Here is a 19,976-nt window from a genome sequence, read left to right on the forward strand (position 1 = left end):
TGGAAAAGATTACACAATATGAGATGCACATCAGCATGGTGAGGCATATACCACCATCTTTATTACAAAATTAAATAAAAAATTTTATATGTAATATTTATCATATCACTACTTCTAATTAATATTTTAGAGTTTTTAATACTCTAAAAAAATTTGATATATTAACTTTTTGTGTAGACTTATACTCGTAGTTACTATGAAAAAAATAATAATTAAAGAAAGAGTGTACACCACAACTGATCATGCGAAACATGTAATAAGCTGAATGTCGTCACCATAATATATATAAGTTCATAGAATAATTTCATATGACGTACATAAATGCTTAATCTTATTGAATATTTTACTTCATTGATTTTTAATTTCATATGACGTACATAAATGCTTAATCTTATTGAAATATTTAAATTTTAGCAGCATATATATGATGCAAGTTGTTAGGAGAAGGCCTCAGAACTTAGTCAGTGAATGAAATTAATATTATAAAAATATTAAGGTTGTAATATCCCAAATTAAGAAAGTTTAATCTAAAATCTATACTTTGAAAGTAATTTAGAAAATATTAAAATTAAATATTATTTTTTAGTATGAATATACATCGAGCAAAATTAAATTCGTAGATAAGATTTTAAATTAGATAGGGAATAAGTTAAGCTTATATTATATTAAATCATAAATTAGATTTAGAAGAGTAAATACTTGATAAGCTAAAAATAATTTATATAGAGAATGAGAGTATATTTAATTAGAAAGAAGTTATTAAATATTGAAAATTTATAAATTAATAAAAAATAAATTATGATTTTATTCATATTTAAATGACAAGTGAGGAGAATAAATTTTAAATTAAATATGAGAACTATTTAGGTATTTGTAATAAATATTTAGAGAGAGAAGAAAAGGAAAATTTATATGGTATAAAAAATAATAATACTTGATATTTTAATTGTTAGAGATTCATATATTTACGAGAGTAAAAATTAAAAATAAATTTAGATAATGTTTTAAGTATAACAATGAGAATGTATTTATATAAGATTTAAGCTGACGGTGATAGAGAGGTGATTAAAGTAAATTGTTAAGGCATTTAAATTCAAGGTGAATAATATGTCTTTTTTTACATTAATAATTTTTCTTTCTCTTAAATTAAATGAAATTAAGGATATTATTCATATTATTTAATTATTGCTGTAAGTTAAAATATTCTTTTATTTTCTCATATTCAATAATTGTTCATATTGGCATGGACAATAAGTGATATATTGTGATACATATTTTTCATAGAAAGTAAATGAATGACATATTAATGAAATGATTAAGATATATATGCTTGTATGTACATGTTGACAGATGAAATACACCTCTTTATTGTACTGATTGGAAATATAATGTATCCGTGCATGAAAATAAAAAAGTTTATGAAAAATTAGTACATTCATTGGTACTATTTTTAACGGTGTCTCCTGTGATACCTGTATCATACTATCATTTACAAGAAATGATAAATATATGAAGTTTGTTTGTTAAAATATACTAGCATGTTTGGATATATCATCTTGTAGACACTCATTAAGAAGACAAATTATTATGTCCGGTCATTGGACGTGGAGATAAGTCCGGGCACTAATAAAATATTATTTTAAATTAAGTGCATCAAAAGCGTAAGTAAAGCGCAGGTAAAATGCAGGCAAAGCGCAGTCAAAACACAGTTAAAGCGCAGTCAAAAAGCACAGTCAAAGCGCATGTGATGTGATAAGTTTTAATTGGATGTCTGGACATATTTTTAGGTCCGTTGACCGGACCAAATAATTTGCCCATTAAGATGGCATCAGTTGTTCGACAATACCGTTGCCCATGGTTGTTAGAGCACACCCACTTGCTTGTGAGAGGGAAAGGTGGAAGGTTTAGTTCAACCCACAAAAATTTATTTGAGCTAGTTTGTCTCTCGTCAATTTTGGTTTGTTGGGACCTTAAACAATGCTTACATTAGGTTAAAAAAAAAGTCTTTTTTACTGTGAATTTTTATTATTTAAAATTTTGCTATCATAATTTATAGAATTTAACTCCTTTGTCTTATTTTGATATGTTGCATTCGAGTGCTATTTAGTGGGTTCAGAGCATTTCTTATGTTGTGTTGACCTCGATTTTGACAATCCAATTCATCTCGTAGGTCACTGATAAGTTTCAAATCGAGCTGATTTGAGTTAGTTGAAATCAGTTATATCACACAATTTAAATTTAATGGCGCAGATCAGTTTGAGTCGACTCGGTTCGAGTTTGATTTGACTTTGATGTCATCGTCAATTGTTAAATTGAGTCAATCGAGACCAATTTAATTAAAATAATTTTGATTAATAATCAAATAAATTTGTTTGAGTATTGTACATTAATTTTTAACTTGACTCACGCCCAAAATTGTTAATTTGGTTATTAATTAAAGGAAATCAAACAAGCAAAATCGAGTTGATTCGGCTCGAATCAAACCCGATTTATGGCTCATCGGTTCTGGTTGACTCAATTTAACACGACCTTACTCAATTTCAAACAAATTGGCATCATTCAGATTGAATCGGATGCGATTTGTAGATTTGTAGCTCGACGACTCTGATCGGCCCAATTTGACTTGTCTCTATCTAATCTAAATCAAATCTACCTCGATTAGCTCAAAATCGATTGAATAAAATCTGAACTCAATATCTATTCAACTTGGCTTGTTTTAGTTCAATTTTCTATAGCTAATTCAACCCTCCGATCCTCTTAAATTTATCAAATCACTTCAGCCTTTTGATTAAAAACAAGATTAAGAGGCAGGGGTATGATGGTAATTGTTCTTCATTTGGGCACAGCTTCAGTGCGGATCGGGGAGGAAGAAAGCGAGTGGGAGCGAGAGATTTCATTCGGCTTGGATTTCTTGTTCGTGCGAACCAAACCAGAGACGCGAGAGGAGGCGGACGGAAGAGACTGCGAGCGGGAGAGGGAGGGCCAGCGCGATCCAGAGAGGGAGACCGGCAGGTTCTTGTGGTAATCGTCTCCTTCATTTATCTGTTCATCTCCCTGTTCTTCATTCTCTCCTCCCTTCCTATCTTCTTCTTCCTTTTCGCCTTATTCTTCTTGATTTTCTCTTCTAATCCTTTTCCATTCTTCATTTCCACTTTCATCTTTTCCTTTCTCTATTGAATCTTCTTCCTCCTCTTCTCTGGTTGGTAAGTGATGCAATATAGATTACTTCTATTTTTGGAGAAAATGATGTTAGTTTGTGTTTGCTGCATTATTGAGATCAAGAACCATTGTTTGAGGTTTTCTTTTTTTCGCATCAATATGACATCTATGTATGAAAAGAAGGTTGAGTTTATCTTCCTCTCTTTCAGCTTTAAGTCATAATATGATGCTTTTGTTGAGATTATTTCTCTACTTTAAGGCTTTGGGAGTTTTGAGAATTCTTGATTTCTTGTGCTATATTCTTTATAGTAAATGAGAGACGTAATCTTCAAGAATTTTCTTGACACAATTTGTTCTTCTCTGCCGAGTAAAGAATGATGGGTTTTCCTCTATTTTGTTGTCTTGATTGGATTTGGATCTTTTCGGCCAAATTAGTCACAAGTCATGGTTCCGTGTGTTTTATAATTAGAGAATTTTCCAAGCATGGTTGGAAGAGTAGTGGCTTTCAGATTTTTTTAGGATGGCTTGATGGTTTCCTTTACTGCTATTGTTTAGTAGAGAATTGGAACTATATTTTCTTGATTAAGAATACCAAAATCAGTTGCCAATTCGCTCAAATTAAGTTTCTTGAAAAAATGAAGGGATGTGGTTTTGTTTGCTTTATTTATTTTCTTCTTAAGATATCTGTTCATTGTTCTTTTAACAAATCAGATGGTGATTTGACAAGTGTATTTCAACATTTGTGTTGAAAGGTCTCTTGAGTTTTTTTTGGGATAGAATGAACTTCCATCAAAGTTTTTTTTTCCTCTCATTTGCATTTAGCATATATGTTGAATTGGAGCAAATAAATGAGTTGGAAGCCGGGGCGGATTGACCCCAAATCCATCATTGGGATATAAGGATACGAATTAATAGACGATGTCCCCTTGACGAACTAGCATCTTGGAGGAGATAAGCAAACTAGAGAAGTATTTTGGAGTGGGAATTGTAAGATTACTTCTATTAATGGTACAATTTTACATTTTTTATTGAAATTTGCCTTATTAAATAATGGGATCTACATACGTAATACTTAAAACTATACTCTCTCTCTCTCTCTCTCTCTCTATGGGTGTAAACAATTCGAGTAGAGTTGAGTATTTGCCTAATCAAGCTAAGCTTATGTAACTCTTACTAAAGCTCAAGCTCGACTAGCTGCTCGAGCCCGTTTTAAAAGATCAAGCTTGACTTGATTGTTGAGTTCGATTTCTTAGTTTAAAATTAAAGTTTTAGTTTTTTTAAAGAATTTTTTTAATATAGAATTAATTTAAAAATATTTAAATATATTATATAATGCTAATTAATTTTTTAAAAAATATATATTTTAAATTAATCAAGTAGCTCATCAAGCTTACGAGCTGAACCAGCCTAAGCGTACAGACTTGCAAGACAGCTTAGCTCACTTACACCCTTCTCTCTCTCTCTCTCTCTCTCTCTCTATATATATATATATATATATATATATGCTATGACCACCCAAAAAAAACCCTAGTTGTTAAAGTCATTGTAAAGGGTAGTATTTAAGCAGTGTTTCTTTTTTAGACAATTAGTCTAAAGGTATTGAGAGCTAGAAAAGTTCTCTTACAATTTTTATTAGCTCTAGAAGGGGTATGATTGAGTACCGTGATTATTAGTGATGTTGAGGAGAAGAGTATTGCATCAACAATATTTTGAAGTTATTTATAAATGATTGAGTAGTAATGAACATTAAAATTAGTTATGTAGTAACCAAAGGTTTCAAATCACAATATTTTTTTAAAGATGATTGTTAAATTTATATCATTTATATAGGACATGCAACCTACTTGCAACAAATGCATAAAATTACATAGCTTGACACATGTAATTTTTATATGAGAAAATCCTACTATGAGAGAGATTTTTTTTGAATGAGAAAGGCCAAAAATGGTCTATTGAATCTTTATGAAGGGCCAAAATTGTTCCCCAACTTTATTACAAGACCATTTTGGTCCTTCATCTCCTTAAAGTGAGACCAAAATAGTTCCATGGTAGGGCTATTTTAGTTCATCTTTAAGAAGTTTAGGGACCAAAATGATCCTTTAATATATTTGAGAATCATTTTGATCCTTCATAAAGTGTCAAGAGACAATTTTGCAACCTGCGTGTAACAAATGCATAAAATAACATAGCTTGGCACATGCAATTTTTATATGAGAAAACCTTACCATGAGGGAGAGAGAGAGATATTTTATTTAAATGATAAAGGACAAAAATGATCCATTGTCTCTTTATGAAGGATCAAAATGGTTCTCAACTTTATTACAAGATTTAGTCCTTCAACTCTTTAAAGAGGGATCAAAATAGTCCCTCTTTAAGGAGTTGTGGGGCCAAAATGATCTTTTGATATAGTTGGAAACTATTTTGATCCTTTTCTCTTATTTAAACACAAAGTTAGGAGTGGATAAATACTCATGAAGATAGGAGGCCTAAGAGTTGCAGTACAATTATTTAGTACTTGATATGCAGTTTAATGGGTATGAGAGTAAAAAATGAAATCTAATTATAATTGAGCATATGCAAATGTGATACTTTTGATATCTTTGGTCTATCGTACATGATAGTTAGAATATAGATGAAGATGTAACATAAGAGGATACAGAAAGTTGGTGGTTTAATGAATATTTAGTAAATGACAATGGTTTATATGGAGAGAGAGTTGGTTGATAAAGAAGTTGTTAGTAGCCAAGTTGCTTTGTAGTCAATTTTGAGATGGGTATGAAGTAAAACCTGGAAGAATAGAGTGTAAATTGATTATATTAAAGGTTTTTAAAAATAGTTTGGTTTGAGCATATTCAAGAGTACGAGCGCTTTTATAAGAAGGATTGTGAAACGAATGGGTGCATCAAAGAAGCTAGAGCTTTGAAGTTTTGCAAAAAAAAAAAATGTTGCATCAACTAAAGTTATCTCCAATTACAGTACTTGGGGTTCATAAAGCAAGATAATGTTAATGATGATGATGCACTCAGAATAAGGATAATTATGATGATAATATATTTGCTGTAAATTTGTATTGTGCATAGTTTTTATTTTTGCAAAATAACTATAGATAAGCAACTGCTCTTTTACCACAGTTGTGTCCTAGCCTTTGTTTATATAAATATTTCTTTTTGGTGTGCATTTCTGGCTGATTGACTGCTAGATCTATAGATTGTTCAAGTTATGTTTATCTGGATATAAACACTAGATATCTAGATTGTTCAAGTTATGTTTGTTTGGATAAAAATACTAGATGTGGTAGATTATTCAAGCTATGTTTGTCTGGATATAAGCACTAGATGTCTAGATTGTTCAAGTTATGTTGGTCTAGATATTAAAAAAAAAGGTACAAACTCAGAAAAGTATTCTTTGCTACAAGCTCGTGCTTTTACTAATAATATCTCCGGTCAGAGCAACAATTGCTCATAGTTTTTCGCAGAACTCTATCCTTTGCTCTTTTTTTTAATCTTAAATTCCAAGTCTATAGTTCACTCTCCCAACTCATACAGTTGGAGGTTTCGACCATTGAAAGGAGCAAAGAGAGATAGGGAAGGAACAAAGAGATTGATTATGGCAACTCTTAGACAATTAAAGATCAAGACAGGGACAAGCAATCGAGTCCTCAAGGAACTCCGTTCATATGAGAAAGAAGTCAAGGACGAGGCTGCTAAGACTGCAGATATGAAGGAGAAAGGTGCCGATCCTTATGATCTCAAACAGCAGGTCTCTTTCATTGCTGTGGCTTAGAGTAAATTTACTTCTGCTTTCTTTTGTTCGCCATGTACTTTGAAAGTTATTTTCATTCATTGCTTTCGTAATTGTTTCATGTTTTAACTGGGAAACTGTTGATCAGCTACATTTTGAAGTTCCTTTCTTGGCTTTGCTCTTGGTATCATAGTCATGTAATATGGTTTTCAGAAGTAAAGACTAACCACTAAATACTTGTAGTAGCATTATTAAGCATATAATGATGATCATGCCTATTAATGGTATATTTTTATGTACAACTCAAGGTAGCAGACCATTGTGTTTGTACAGTATTATAGTGAATTGGAAAATTTAGTTGTTAGTGCCATTTCATAAACAGAAATAGGTGGGAAAAAGGCTTTGTGTGCGTTGATTCCAAACAGTGCATGGTGCTTTGACCTTTGAACTTTTTTTACAAAAGAAAGTTAAAGTAGAATTTTTTTTTTCCTAACTAGGTTTAAATGGTGAAGTTGAACAAGTATCTAACTTTATGGGTTCTCATCACCACGTTTGCAAATTACAGTTATTTTTTGCGTGGTCAAGGAAACAACATACTTGTTCTAGAAAATCTTAATGGTCTAAGCATCTTATGTATCTTAAATTTCTTGTATGCGATAGGTCTTCTTATTTTCTTGTTGGTCATATGGAAGTTGGCACAAAATATTTCTTTTCTATTAAAATTTTAAACTTTTCATCAAACCAGTGGACAGCAAACTAATTTTTTTGAGCTCAAGATGTTATTATTATTATTATTATTATTATTATTATTATTATATTTATTATAATTTTTATTTGTTATTATTATTATTATTATTATTATTTATAAAGCATTTCTGTTTTCTTTCATTGCTGTGGCTTAGAGTAAATTTACTTCTGCTTTCTTTTGTTCGCCATGTACTTTGAAAGTTATTTTCATTCATTGCTTTCGTAATTGTTTCATGTTTTAACTGGGAAACTGTTGATCAGCTACATTTTGAAGTTCCTTTCTTGGCTTTGCTCTTGGTATCATAGTCATGTAATATGGTTTTCAGAAGTAAAGACTAACCACTAAATACTTGTAGTAGCATTATTAAGCATATAATGATGATCATGCCTATTAATGGTATATTTTTATTTACAACTCATGGTAGCAGACCATTGTGTTTGTACACTATTATAGTGAATTGGAAAATTTAGTTGTTAGTGCCATTTCTTAAACAGAAATAGGTGGGAAAAAGGCTTTGTGTACGTTGATTCCAAACAGTGCATGGTGCTTTTACCTTTGAACTTTTTTGTTTTACCAAAGAAAGTTAAGGTAGAATTTTTTTTTCTTCTTTAGGTTAAAATGGTGAGGTTGAACAAGTATCTAACCTTTATTGGTTCTCATCACCATGTTTTTGCACATTACAGCTATTTTTTGCGCGGTTAAGGAAACAACATGCTTGTTCTAGAAAATCTTAATGGGTCTAAGTATCTTAAGTATCTTAAATGTCTTGTATGCGATAGGACTTCTTATTTTCTTGTTGGTCACATGGAAGTTGGCACAAAATATTTCTTCTCTATTAAAATTTTAAACCTTTCATCAAACCAGGGGACAGCAAACTCATTTCGCATTGGATGTGGACAAGAACACAAGGCAGAAAATTTTTTTGAGCTCAAGATGTAATTATTATTATTATTTATAAAGCGTTTCTGTTTTCCCTTGTGGTTTGGGGAATGGAGTAGCCTAACGTACTGTTTACATTAGTGATTGTTGTTCTGCGAGCTTCCAATTTCTGTTTCTTGCAATCATGAACTTAGAGTGTGTTAAAAAGGAGAAATTATTCTGTGTGGATGCCGAACGCAGTTTACCGTCCGATGATCAACCATAATGTGACGCGTCAGCATTACCGAGCGATACCGAGCCGCATTACCGAGCGGCACCGAGTGCGATACCAAGCCGCGTTATCGAGCGGGGTGACGTGGCACATTTTGGTTAGTCTTTGGACTGCATTTGGCGTCCACACAAAATAATTTGCCGTTAAAATGCCCTTCATGTGTCTCTTGATCGATTACCATAGAAAAAGAATATTTAAACATGATTTCATGCTGCTTTTTTTTTCCTTAGGTGTAGCTAATAATTGAAAGATAAATCTGTGATGCTTCTTGTACAGGAGAACGTTTTGGCAGAATCAAGGATGATGATTCCTGATTGCCTCAAGAGGCTGGAGGCTTCACTAGCTGACTTGAAAGCAACGCTAGTATGCACAATCATGCTATTTTCTCTCTTCTCGTGTTTGAGCTTCTCAAAATTAAATTGCTTCTATGTCTTGATTTCAGGAGGAAGTTAAAGAATGCAACCAAGAAGGTTCTGAGATAGCGGAAGCTGAAAGAACTATTTCAGAGCTCGAACCTTTGTTTAGAACAGCATAAGATAGGAGAAAATTACCGGGAATTTTTGGAGAGAGTGCACAACTGCTACTTATAATTTATGCTTCTTTTCTCACTCTCCTTAAACAAACTGCATCTGTTGATTTACTTGGCTTGCAACTTTCTTGCTTGTTTAGAAACATTCCAGACATTAAAACTATGGTTTTTCTTTGAACTCTTCATTTTTGTATTTGTGCCACAGGCCTCATGTGCATGGCTAGTAACCAGGGGCAGAACCTGCTTTAATTTTCAGAGGGATAAATTTATATAAGTAAAAGTGTATAATTTTTTTTTTATATATAAATATCCTTACAACCAAAATTTATTCCGAGGGCGCTATCTCTTGACCCCTATTTGTTCATATTCTTGATCGCTGTACGCTTCGCAGATATGTTGGGGGTCCCCTTGGCAGGGTTCTACATGCATGTTATTGTAAAACATGGGACAATAGCCTAAAGGTCATAATATTTTAAAATTTTTAGGGGGCAATAACCGAGGACATTCCTTTATATCAAATTTCATTTCAGAGCTAATTAAAAAAAAAAAAATCGAATGCCTCTTTCTCTCTCTCTCTCTCTCTCTCTCTCTCTCTCTCCTGATTTCTGGATTGATGATTCCGCACTTGTATTCTCTTCTGCATCATCTTATCGAGATATTGACCTGCTATGGCCCTTAGATCTTAAGCGCCTGATTTCTAATGGCTACCACTTATTTATTTATTGAATGGATACTACAGATCCCACAATCTCGAAGCCTGTATCTGCTGCTTTTTTAATTTCTGACTTTTCTTTCTTTGATGTTTCTTTTGTTTTTATTTGTAAGAATTTAAGCAATTTTTATCACACAAACATATGCAAAACATTCAGTTTTCTTGATTGAAAGTTTAGGCTATTTGCTCTGCATTCTACATAGCTTTTTTTTTTTGTTTGCTGGTTGTATCAGCTATTTTTAATTTTCAGATTATTTGTTGAAATTTCTAGTCTTTTGATCCTTTACTCCCAAGTTAAAAAAAAAGAAAAAATTCTTCAAATATATTAAGGCTCTTAACATTCCTCAAAATTATAGCTCAAAAAACGGGATCCCTAATATTCTATACCATTCCATTCTCTTAGCCCGGAAAAATGGCAACACTTTCAAAGAAAAATCAATAAATCCAACAATTCTGATATTTCTTTCAAATAATAGAATTGCAACATATAAAAGACTCCCCATCTTGTTCTGACTTCAGAGCTTACACAAAACCAGCATTTGCCCGAGTACCCTGAGAACATAATATATTTCATTAAACCTGCAGAGATGGTTCATGCAAGTACAAAACATTTGCAATTTTCTTTGTCTTGAAAACTCAATATATACTGTTTTTAAGTTTGTTTCATCAAATTCAATTTAGAAACAATGCAAAAATAGATATCTACAGGGTTTTCAGGTTATGTATATAATATTTGCAAGAGATCTTTTCTGCCATTGTTGTGCAAAAATAGATATCCACTGGGTTTCTCTAATTCTTGCACCACTCCGGATGCTCTGGTCAAAGCTATTGTTGTGTCTATAAGAGGAAAATCCAAAAGTTGGAAATATGTTCAGAAGCTTAAAGAGAAATTTTCTATTCTTTCTTGAGGTATTGCTGGATTTTTGGATGTGCTGGTACGCTCAAAATTTTGGGGACAATGATGACCTGAGATCTCCCGGTGGGCTGCAATGTCACTTGCTATCTTATCAGGTCCTATTGGATGGCCTTATGCATGTTCGGGTTTTGCTGTTCGATTATTGAAGACACTCTAGCAACCTGAGACTTTTTCGTTTTGACAGCCATTGATCAATTCTGTGATATTGGGTGATCTCATTCTGCCTGAGTCCCACATCCTCCCACCAAGTTCTCCCCTGTTTTGTTCCTCCACCTTTTGATCCCTGTGCTAAGGGATATTTGGATGTTTATTTTGATTTTCTTTTATTTCTTTACAGGTTTACTTATAACTGATGTTTACTTGTAACTGAGTTTTGTTTTTAATACAAGGGCTTTGCCCCAAAATTTCCCAAAAAAAAAAAAGAGATATTTTCTGCCAAAATAAGGCCATAAAAGTTACCTGCTGATGCCACAAAAACTACACGTTCTCCGCCATGCTAAAATTAGGGCATAGCCTAGAATGCCACCTGCGTCAAATGTACATGAGCACAGGGCTAAGTTATACACAATATAATGACCAAAAAAAAAGACAGAGAGATGCCTCCACCCATATATCTTACACCAACACCCAAAAATTGTCATAAAACTCACTGATTGCAGAAATCAATGAAAAATCAATCGCATCTCTCTGCGTAGAATAATGTAAATGCTTTACATTCTTCGGGGCATACACACTTCAGGGAACCAAATATGATCCGCAATGGATTGATTTATTTTGATTATGAAAGTTTGTATCACGCAGCTATATCATCAACCTCTGAATTGAATACAAAACTTGGAAACGTTGTTGTGATGTCCCTGCATCATTCCAGTAAACATACACTGTTAGCAATCAATTTGATTTGGTGGGTTAAGTATCATTAGATTATCAGTGTTCATTAGATTTCCTTTAAGTATGTTGTATATGCTATAAATAACTTCCTTTAAGTAGCGAAAAGTAGAAAAGTATATGAAAGTTGTGGGCATTCTATGATGCTACTTAGAGTAATCTTGTATTTACGAGTATTTTCTGTTATATAGTGTTTTTCGGATATTTTACTGTTTGATTGATTTGCAACAATGGTGCTCTTATTGAAAATATTTTCTGTATTTAGTTCACTACACACCAGTTGCTGTTCTCATGTGAAACATGGCCATTAGACATCACTTCACATGCTCACTTTTCTTTATCTACCTAACTGCTGCCTCACTTATGCTACATCTGAATAAAACATAGATACAGTGCTTTAGTTCATTCAGCTAGCTACAACTTAACTATCTTTTGATAATCTCTAAAAGGTTTTTTCCTCAATTTTAATCTGATAAAAAAAAATCTTCTTTTCCTTGACTAACATGTACATCTTAACCATGAATAATCTAGCCAGTTGCAAGGGAATGCTTGAAGACTAACCTTGAAATGAAATATAATAGGCCGATGAACAAAACAATCAATTGGAGAATACTTTTCTTTTATTTCAAGGCTTGGATTTACCTCAGATATGGAAGTGTCATTATCTTCATCATTGATGGGTTGCGGGAAACAAAGTTTTGCCATTCTGATTTATCGATCTTTCCATCACGATTAACATCTGCATCCATGAAAGTCTGTTCACAGAAGAGGGGAAAACCACTAAGCAAAGTAAATACTCAAGAAAAAAGTCAAGGAGCAAGAGAATAATCAAGATGGAGAAAAAAAAGACAAAAAATCTCTATAGATTCAGAAATCAGGAGCATTAGTCAAAAACATCCCCAACCTTGTCTAAAATGAGCTCAACTGTTTCATCTGACAACTTCATGTCAGACTCGGAAAGAAGAGCAATTAACATCTGTTTTACCTGTAAAATAGATTTTGTTTGATTATTGTCTCATATTTAGAATCAGAAAAAGCAAGCAGAGGAGTTAATGTTATAAGCATTTCGGGTAATGACTATTTTTCCCGCCCGTATCAAACAAATAGTTAAACATTATTTAAAAAAAAATTGAATGCTACACTAAACAGATTAGACCAGTTGATATCCATCAGCTCTCAAGGTTCGATACAAATTCTGACGCAAAATCTTCCAAGACCCCTAATGAAGATATATTTTAATATTCTTTGAGTGAATTTTGAATAATCAAGTTCTTTGATAGGCCAATTCTTGATGTTTATAAGCTAACGAGCCCACATATGCAAACCGGAAGCGTTAGGTTCAGATTAGCAGGATTTTTATAACGATTAGCATTTTGATTGAGAAATGAGAATTTTAGGGAACCCTCAAGCTGCTCGTGAATTCAAGATGAACTTCTATTGCTGTACATAGATTCACCATGCCAAGCTAATCTAAAATTGACTTACATGTAATTTTCTTTTACCCTTATTATCTGCAAAGATCAATTCCATAGCACAATCATGAATTCCAGCCGGATAACATAGAGGGCGCTGATAGAAAGGTTTCCAATTTACCTCTTTCCTCTCAATGAAGCCATTACCATCCAAATCATAAAGCTTGAAGGAAACTACAAAATCAAAAACCATTTTGATTAGTATGCAAGATGCATACAAAGAACAGAGAAATGGTAACAAATACTAGAAACTTACAATCAACTTTGTCATCATGCGGTGCATTTGGGTGAAATACATTAAGCGATAGAACAAAGTCAACAAAATCAATAACGCCCTTTTGCTTCACATCAAACAGCTCAAATATCTGCAAGATGGTGGCATAATATATTTTCAAAAATTCAGAGGGGGCACAATTCTAGTCAAATGGATGCTTTTATAAATGTAAGTTGAGATCATGGTATTACTGAATTATTCAATTTTTGCATGCAAAGAGAATAATGGTTCAAATTGGTCCATAATAGAAGCAAAATAGACTTTCTTAACTAATTAGATGTAGTGTTGTCTTCCGTGGAATCACAAGTTTAAGCATTTTTTCCACCTAAGCCACACTAATTTTCTGTCTTGCTGTTTCAAATAATTTACATGACTTCTTTCTTTGTAATATTTGTTCATACTATATTAACCTGATATGCATGGGATTAAATATGATCTTTTTTCTCAATCAATAAATCTATTGAGCCTTTAATTTAACATGTAACAAAATAAATTAAGATGAAACCAAGGATGCAAGTGAAAGCAACGAGAGGGTATATGAGAATAAGCAATGAAAAATGTGATTCATTACTTCACATAATAGTCCTAATATTATAGTGTACATAATTTATTACATGAATATTATATATAATTCTTTTATTTATAAGATTAGAAATTATAGAATAATCATAATCCTAGGAATGTAAACAAGTCGAGCTGAACTGGAGTCACCCATAGCCTGAGCTAGTTTAGTTAATCTAGTTCGAGCTTAATTCTACAAGTTTGAGCTAACTCATTATTAGTTAAGAAAAAAATAATTATAGAAGCATTTACTGTAACAAAATAATAAAGAAAAATGAGAAGTCACTTGTTATATGAAGGTGAAATAATTTTTAAATATTTTTAATAACTTAATCTTTAATATCTTAAATTATAATATATTCTAAATGAATTTATGTTAATGTTTTATTAAACAAGTTAGCTTATAAGCTAATTAATTGAGTTGGGGTAGACTCAAACTTAACTCATTAGCATATCAAGTTCTGCTCATGAGCTATTTTTCGAGTTGAGCTTGAGCTGACTGAACTCAATTACATCCCATCTCAATTCTTCCCTTTTTATATTTAAATATTATTTAATATGAATAAAATATTAATATATTATATTTTAAATGTAAAATCCTAAATAATTATATTTTAAAATAAAATAATCAAAATTAAAATTAAAATTGAACACAAAAAATAAACAACATTGGATGCAGAAAATTTTGATACTACTGAAATAGAAGCTAAGACTTTCACAATGACGGTGAAATCAAAAAAAAAAATGAAGGTGAAATCAAAACCAACTTTTAAAACCATGTTTGAGATTGAAATACCAAAAACCTATTAAAGCAAAACAAATCATATAATTATAGGAAGTAGAAATAAAAATTCAGGCCTTGAAAGTTTAGATCTGAGATAGGTAAGGCCACAAAATGTGACATGGTTGGAGGATGCTTTATAGAGTCAGACATATAAACCAAAAAAAGCAAATTATATAGATGAAATTTCGTTTAAATGCACGGATTCGGAAGAACTTTATTGAAAGAAATTTTCAAATCACAATGTCAAATAGAAAAATCAAGTCATCAAGAGTCCACAAATAATGGATAGTTGACCAAACGTCAAATGATCAAGATTGGGAGGCTTAAAATTTTGGACGACGACAACAATAAGAAGTTTTTATCCCATTGTATCAACAAAATTTTGGACGACAACAACAACAACACAGGGTAGGTTACATGAATTTTTTTTCTCCATTGTATCCTATTAAGAGTCAAATTCTCATTTAAATCTAATAAAAAAGTTCATTTCTAATATTTTCTAACCATGCCTTTTTAGGTCTACCTCTATCTTTCTTAACATAAGCCAAATCTAATACATCTACTCTTCTAACCGAATCATCGGAAGGGCAACATTTTATGTAACCAAACCATCTAAGGTGCCTCTCTCTAATCTTATCTGTCATTGGAGCAACTCCAACTTTTTCACATATATGCTTGCTTCGCATCTGTCTATAAGAGTGAAGCCACTCATCCATCTGAGCATCCTCATCTCTGCAATACTTAACTTAATTTTATGCTACTCTTTTAATGGCCAAGATTTAGCGCTATAAAAAATTGCAGGTCTCTGATGCATTGGCGGCCCTTGGGAGGGTTGAACCTGAACAAATTTCGGCTCCTGTTGTGGGACCTAGTAAAATATTAATTCATTATGTGAAGAGAATATAAGGAAGGGATCAATTAGGAAAGATTTCTAATTAGAATTCAAATTGGAGAGGGAAATATATTAAAAAAGGGGGCTGATTTGGGGAGATTAATTAGGAAATGTTTCCTAATTAAACATGAGAGATTTGGGGGCTAATTTAGAGGGGGTTAATTATGAGATGTTTCCTAATTAAAAAGGACAAATTTGGGGGCTGATTTGAGTGTTGTTTTGGTATTTGTTGTTTATTGTTTGCTATAAGTAGTAGGGTTTATGTTATGTTTTGTATGGAGAATTTTGTGAGTGTTTGCTATCTACTACTTTTGTGAGGGATCATAACGGCGTCTAGGGTTTGGGAGAGACGACCCTCCTCCGGAAAGATGACCATTGTATCTTGTTTTTGCATATTTCCTTGTTTAACAATAAAAACTTATTGTTTGTTGAATTTGTATTGATTCGTTGGCGGTTCTTTGATACCAAGACATATCAAATTGGTATCAGAGCACTTTCCTGGACTAAAATATCAGTCTACTCCACTAAATCAGCCCACTTCCAAAGAGCCCACATCCCTCTACATGATGACTACTTACACTTCCAACAACCTGCAACTCACACAACAACTGCCATTTCTCCTCCCCATCTGCACCCAAACAACCAAACTAAACCAGCCCCCTTTGTCGTGAAACCAAGCCCAACAACTCTGCTCCAACTACAAGATTCCTCTTTAACCCAACACTTCTCCCTCTCATACCTGAAGTACAACACCCAAATCAGCCTTCCCCACTCAACATCCGTACCTGTGCAACACTCTTCATTGCAGCCAACTCCAATACACAGAAACCACCACCAGCCAACCTAAACCAGCCCCTCATCTTTCCACCTGCAACAACCAAGCTTACTCCACTGTGTAAATCACACCTACAGCTCCATTCAAAGTCCAATTACCTGCAACAACTACAGCCCATTCCACCTCAACCTTCACCCACTATAGCACCCAAAACCACCTCCAATCTACCACCAAACAACATTCTCACCCAACCAAAGTCAACCCTTTCTTCTTTTTTTTTTTAATTATTGTGTAATTAGTTACAAAAAAACACAAAATAAAAAAACATAAAAAAGTAGAAAAGAGATATTTATGTGTTTTAGCCCCTCGTTGCTCTCATGCCCTCGACACCATCATGGTCGCCTTCCTCGCAAAATTTATAAATTCCCTAAACTAAAAAAGCCCCCAAATCCCATTTTCGGCGCTTGCGGCGCAACGAGCAAACCACCTATGCGAGTTTTTCTTAGCGCGGTGGAACAGAGCTTGGTGTGACGCTTATGGTGAGGCGGGTGAGCCTTGCGCATGTTATTCTTAGCATTGCAGAGTAAAATTTAAGCGCCCGCATACGTGATTCTATGCCTGCAGGAAAAAAACTACGCATTTTCATACAGTTACACCTAAAGACCCATGCACGCCTTTCTTGGCGTGGTGGGATTGAAGATCACGACCACGGTGTTGCCTGACACTAGCCATGCCATATTTCTTGACGTGGTAGGCAGGCCTAAACTCCAAAAAATTCTCCTAAATAGGGGAGACGTCGGGAAGCTACCAAAATTTGGACTGACAGGGAACATAACTAAAATAACAAGGAACTAAATTTGAATAAAGCAGGGGACTGAACTTGAATAAAACTATAGGGAACTAGACCTAAATTAATTAAATACCATTTGCAAAATCAAATAAGTCTAAGTGATGTTTGTAATGAACATATAATATAAATGACGGTTCACCTACAGCCTACTTATGAATAAAATATAATAATAGATTATTTGTAATAAGTGTGACAATCCACTTATTGAAGGAGGCATGATACATACGATGAATATATCAACCCATCCATGTGCTTGTCTTATATACAAAAGGGTTATCCACTAATTAAAAGCAAGGAGACTTGTGATTAATGATGTAGCTTGCTTATAAGCATGAATGAGAACTCTAAATGTGTATAACAACTTGTTTACATAAAATATTAGAAAACTTGCATTCAATGCAGCTCTCCTGTAGACAACGATAGATGAACAGCTGATGGGGGTTGTTGTGGAGTGCACTATTGAATTGTTAAAATATTTAAGGTTTTATCTCCCCTAAACAATGCTTAAATTTTCTTTGATATATAAATAATAATAAACCTCACTTAATATACGCAAATATATGTCTCGAATCAAGTAATAAAGTGATAGAGTAGAGTGTCGAACACACAATGAAGTATGCTTTTTAGCAATCAACTGCTACATTTTACTCTAATTGCAAAATTATCCTACTAAAATAAAAATGTTAGTTGTGAAGACTCAATCAATGAGTAAAATAAGTAAAAATAAATGATACAATATTTAAATAAAGTGTTTTGGATTGATGAATGTAAATTGCATATCTTTCGTAATGAAATTTTTATGTGTAATGTGATTCAAAGCATATGCATCCCTAGATCTCTACCAAACTTGTAGGGATGAAAAGGATATCTGCTTAAATAAAGTGTTTTGGATTGATGAATATATATGACATATTTTTTTTAATGAAATAGTTGTTTGTAATGTGATTCGGAACATGTACATCCCTAAATCTCTATCGAGCTTGTAAGGGTGAAAAGAATATTTGCTGACCTCCCTATCATTTCCTTAAGAACCTAGCATATTTTACATCATATGTCTAAATATACAAATATATTATTTCAATATTCCTAATTGTTTTTTCATTCCGCCGTACATGCTCTACATCACGAACTTTTATTTGGTCCGGTCACAGGACGTAGCTCTACGTTCGGCCGCCAATAGAATAGCGCCACGCGTTCTCACTATTTACCGCGCGGCCCGACAACCCGACCCGGAACGGACGCATGATTGCTCGGTATTTCTCGATTTTGCTAGGTATTGAACTATCAAGGAGAGTGATATTACCACCTAGGATCAATGTATCCCCACTACACTCCTTCCTTATTGTACAAAGTTGCTCAAATAAATACTAAGTAAACATTCTAATGATTGTAACTAGCACTTATCTATTCTCCCTTAAAATTGACTCAAAGAGAGATCTAAAAAAGTACTCTGAAAAATACTAAAATTAGACAAGTGACTGAATTCCCTTACAAATATAGCATCACTACTATTTATAGGAAAAGACAAAAATACCAGGTGGCGCTAGGGCACTTGAAAGAGTTACGCCACAGAGCCCATAAAATGAATTAACATTTCGGTGGTGAAACTTCTGCACTGCCCCAACGCTTGATAATGTGGACTAGTTACTTAGTGAACAATCGCGTTGCTTCGCTGGCAGATCATGTCCTTTGGAAGTTAAAACTGCTACATCGCGACACTTTTGATTTTCGAATGCTGCGACGCCAGAGTGGAAAATTTGGCGCCAAGGCGTGATACTTGAAGACAGTGAACATGGCGCTGCTAAGATGATCATTTTGACACCGCAACACTTGAAGACAGTGAACAGGGCGCTACCATGTCGAAGTGTGGCGCTACGGCAGTGTCCTTGATGGCGCTGCAGTGTTGATTCGTCCGACGATACGACGCTGGATGATACTTAGAATTTTGTGTCATTTTTATATTTTTCTGCGCAACACAACTAAAATAAATTATTTCACTGAAAAATATAACACATAAAATAATATATTATTTACACTTATCAACAGCCACCTACAAGTAATGGCAGTGGGAATGCAATAATTGCAAAGACACCCTCACGGTCAACGTCAATCAAGCATCTAGCAAATGCACGAGCCCCCTATAAGCAAAATAGTTTGATATGCATCGTACGATGAATGCAAACATACACAATGCAACATACGATGAATGCAAACATCCACTGACGGTTCACTTATGGGCAAGAATCAAGAACCCATCATGCACATAATACCCCACCTAGAAGTAAAGGAAGGAGGTTTATAATGCAAATATCATAGCTTGTCAAAGGGAAATGACAATAAGCTTCGATGAAAGTATTAATGTAACCATACAACAACAAACAGGAACCACCTGACGGGCCACAAAGGACTTTGAACATATGTTCGATAGTTTCCTATGAACACAAAGTCAATGTGTAGTGAACATGATAACTAGCCAACCAACATACATGAAGAGCTCAGCGATGAATGCAGCTCATTCGACAGTC

The 19,976-nt window shown here is 33.4% G+C and overlaps 2 protein-coding genes across 3 annotated transcripts; one reads left to right on the forward strand and one right to left on the reverse strand.

The window, feature by feature from the left end:
* Window positions 1-2,846: 2,846 nt before the first annotated feature.
* On the forward strand, window positions 2,847-9,578 carry LOC110106539 (tubulin-folding cofactor A). Of its 2 annotated transcripts, none has more exons than XM_020836469.2 (4): window positions 2,847-3,021; window positions 6,705-6,918; window positions 9,075-9,161; window positions 9,241-9,578. In XM_020836469.2, exons 2-4 carry the CDS (start codon window positions 6,766-6,768, stop codon window positions 9,331-9,333), a joined length of 333 nt encoding a protein of 110 aa, XP_020692128.1. In that variant the 5' UTR covers window positions 2,847-3,021; window positions 6,705-6,765; the 3' UTR covers window positions 9,334-9,578. The 2 variants fall into 2 exon arrangements, with proteins under 2 accessions (XP_020692128.1, XP_028549814.1); XM_028693981.1 differs by having other exon boundaries at window positions 2,890-3,021; window positions 6,728-6,918.
* Window positions 9,579-11,383: 1,805 nt separating this feature from the next.
* On the reverse strand, window positions 11,384-17,333 carry LOC110106538 (calcineurin B-like protein 1). Its single transcript, XM_028693944.1, has 7 exons — window positions 17,266-17,333; window positions 16,612-16,732; window positions 13,572-13,731; window positions 13,329-13,489; window positions 12,748-12,828; window positions 12,486-12,598; window positions 11,384-11,812 (listed from the first exon to the last, which is right to left on the reverse strand). The coding sequence occupies exons 1-7, from the start codon at window positions 17,331-17,333 to the stop codon at window positions 11,749-11,751; spliced, it is 768 nt and encodes a 255-aa protein (XP_028549777.1). The 3' UTR covers window positions 11,384-11,748.
* Window positions 17,334-19,976: the final 2,643 nt, after the last annotated feature.

Source organism: Dendrobium catenatum, unplaced genomic scaffold, assembly GCF_001605985.2.
Source record: "Dendrobium catenatum unplaced genomic scaffold, ASM160598v2 fragScaff_scaffold_390, whole genome shotgun sequence".
NCBI classification, from domain to species: Eukaryota; Viridiplantae; Streptophyta; class Magnoliopsida; order Asparagales; family Orchidaceae; genus Dendrobium; species Dendrobium catenatum.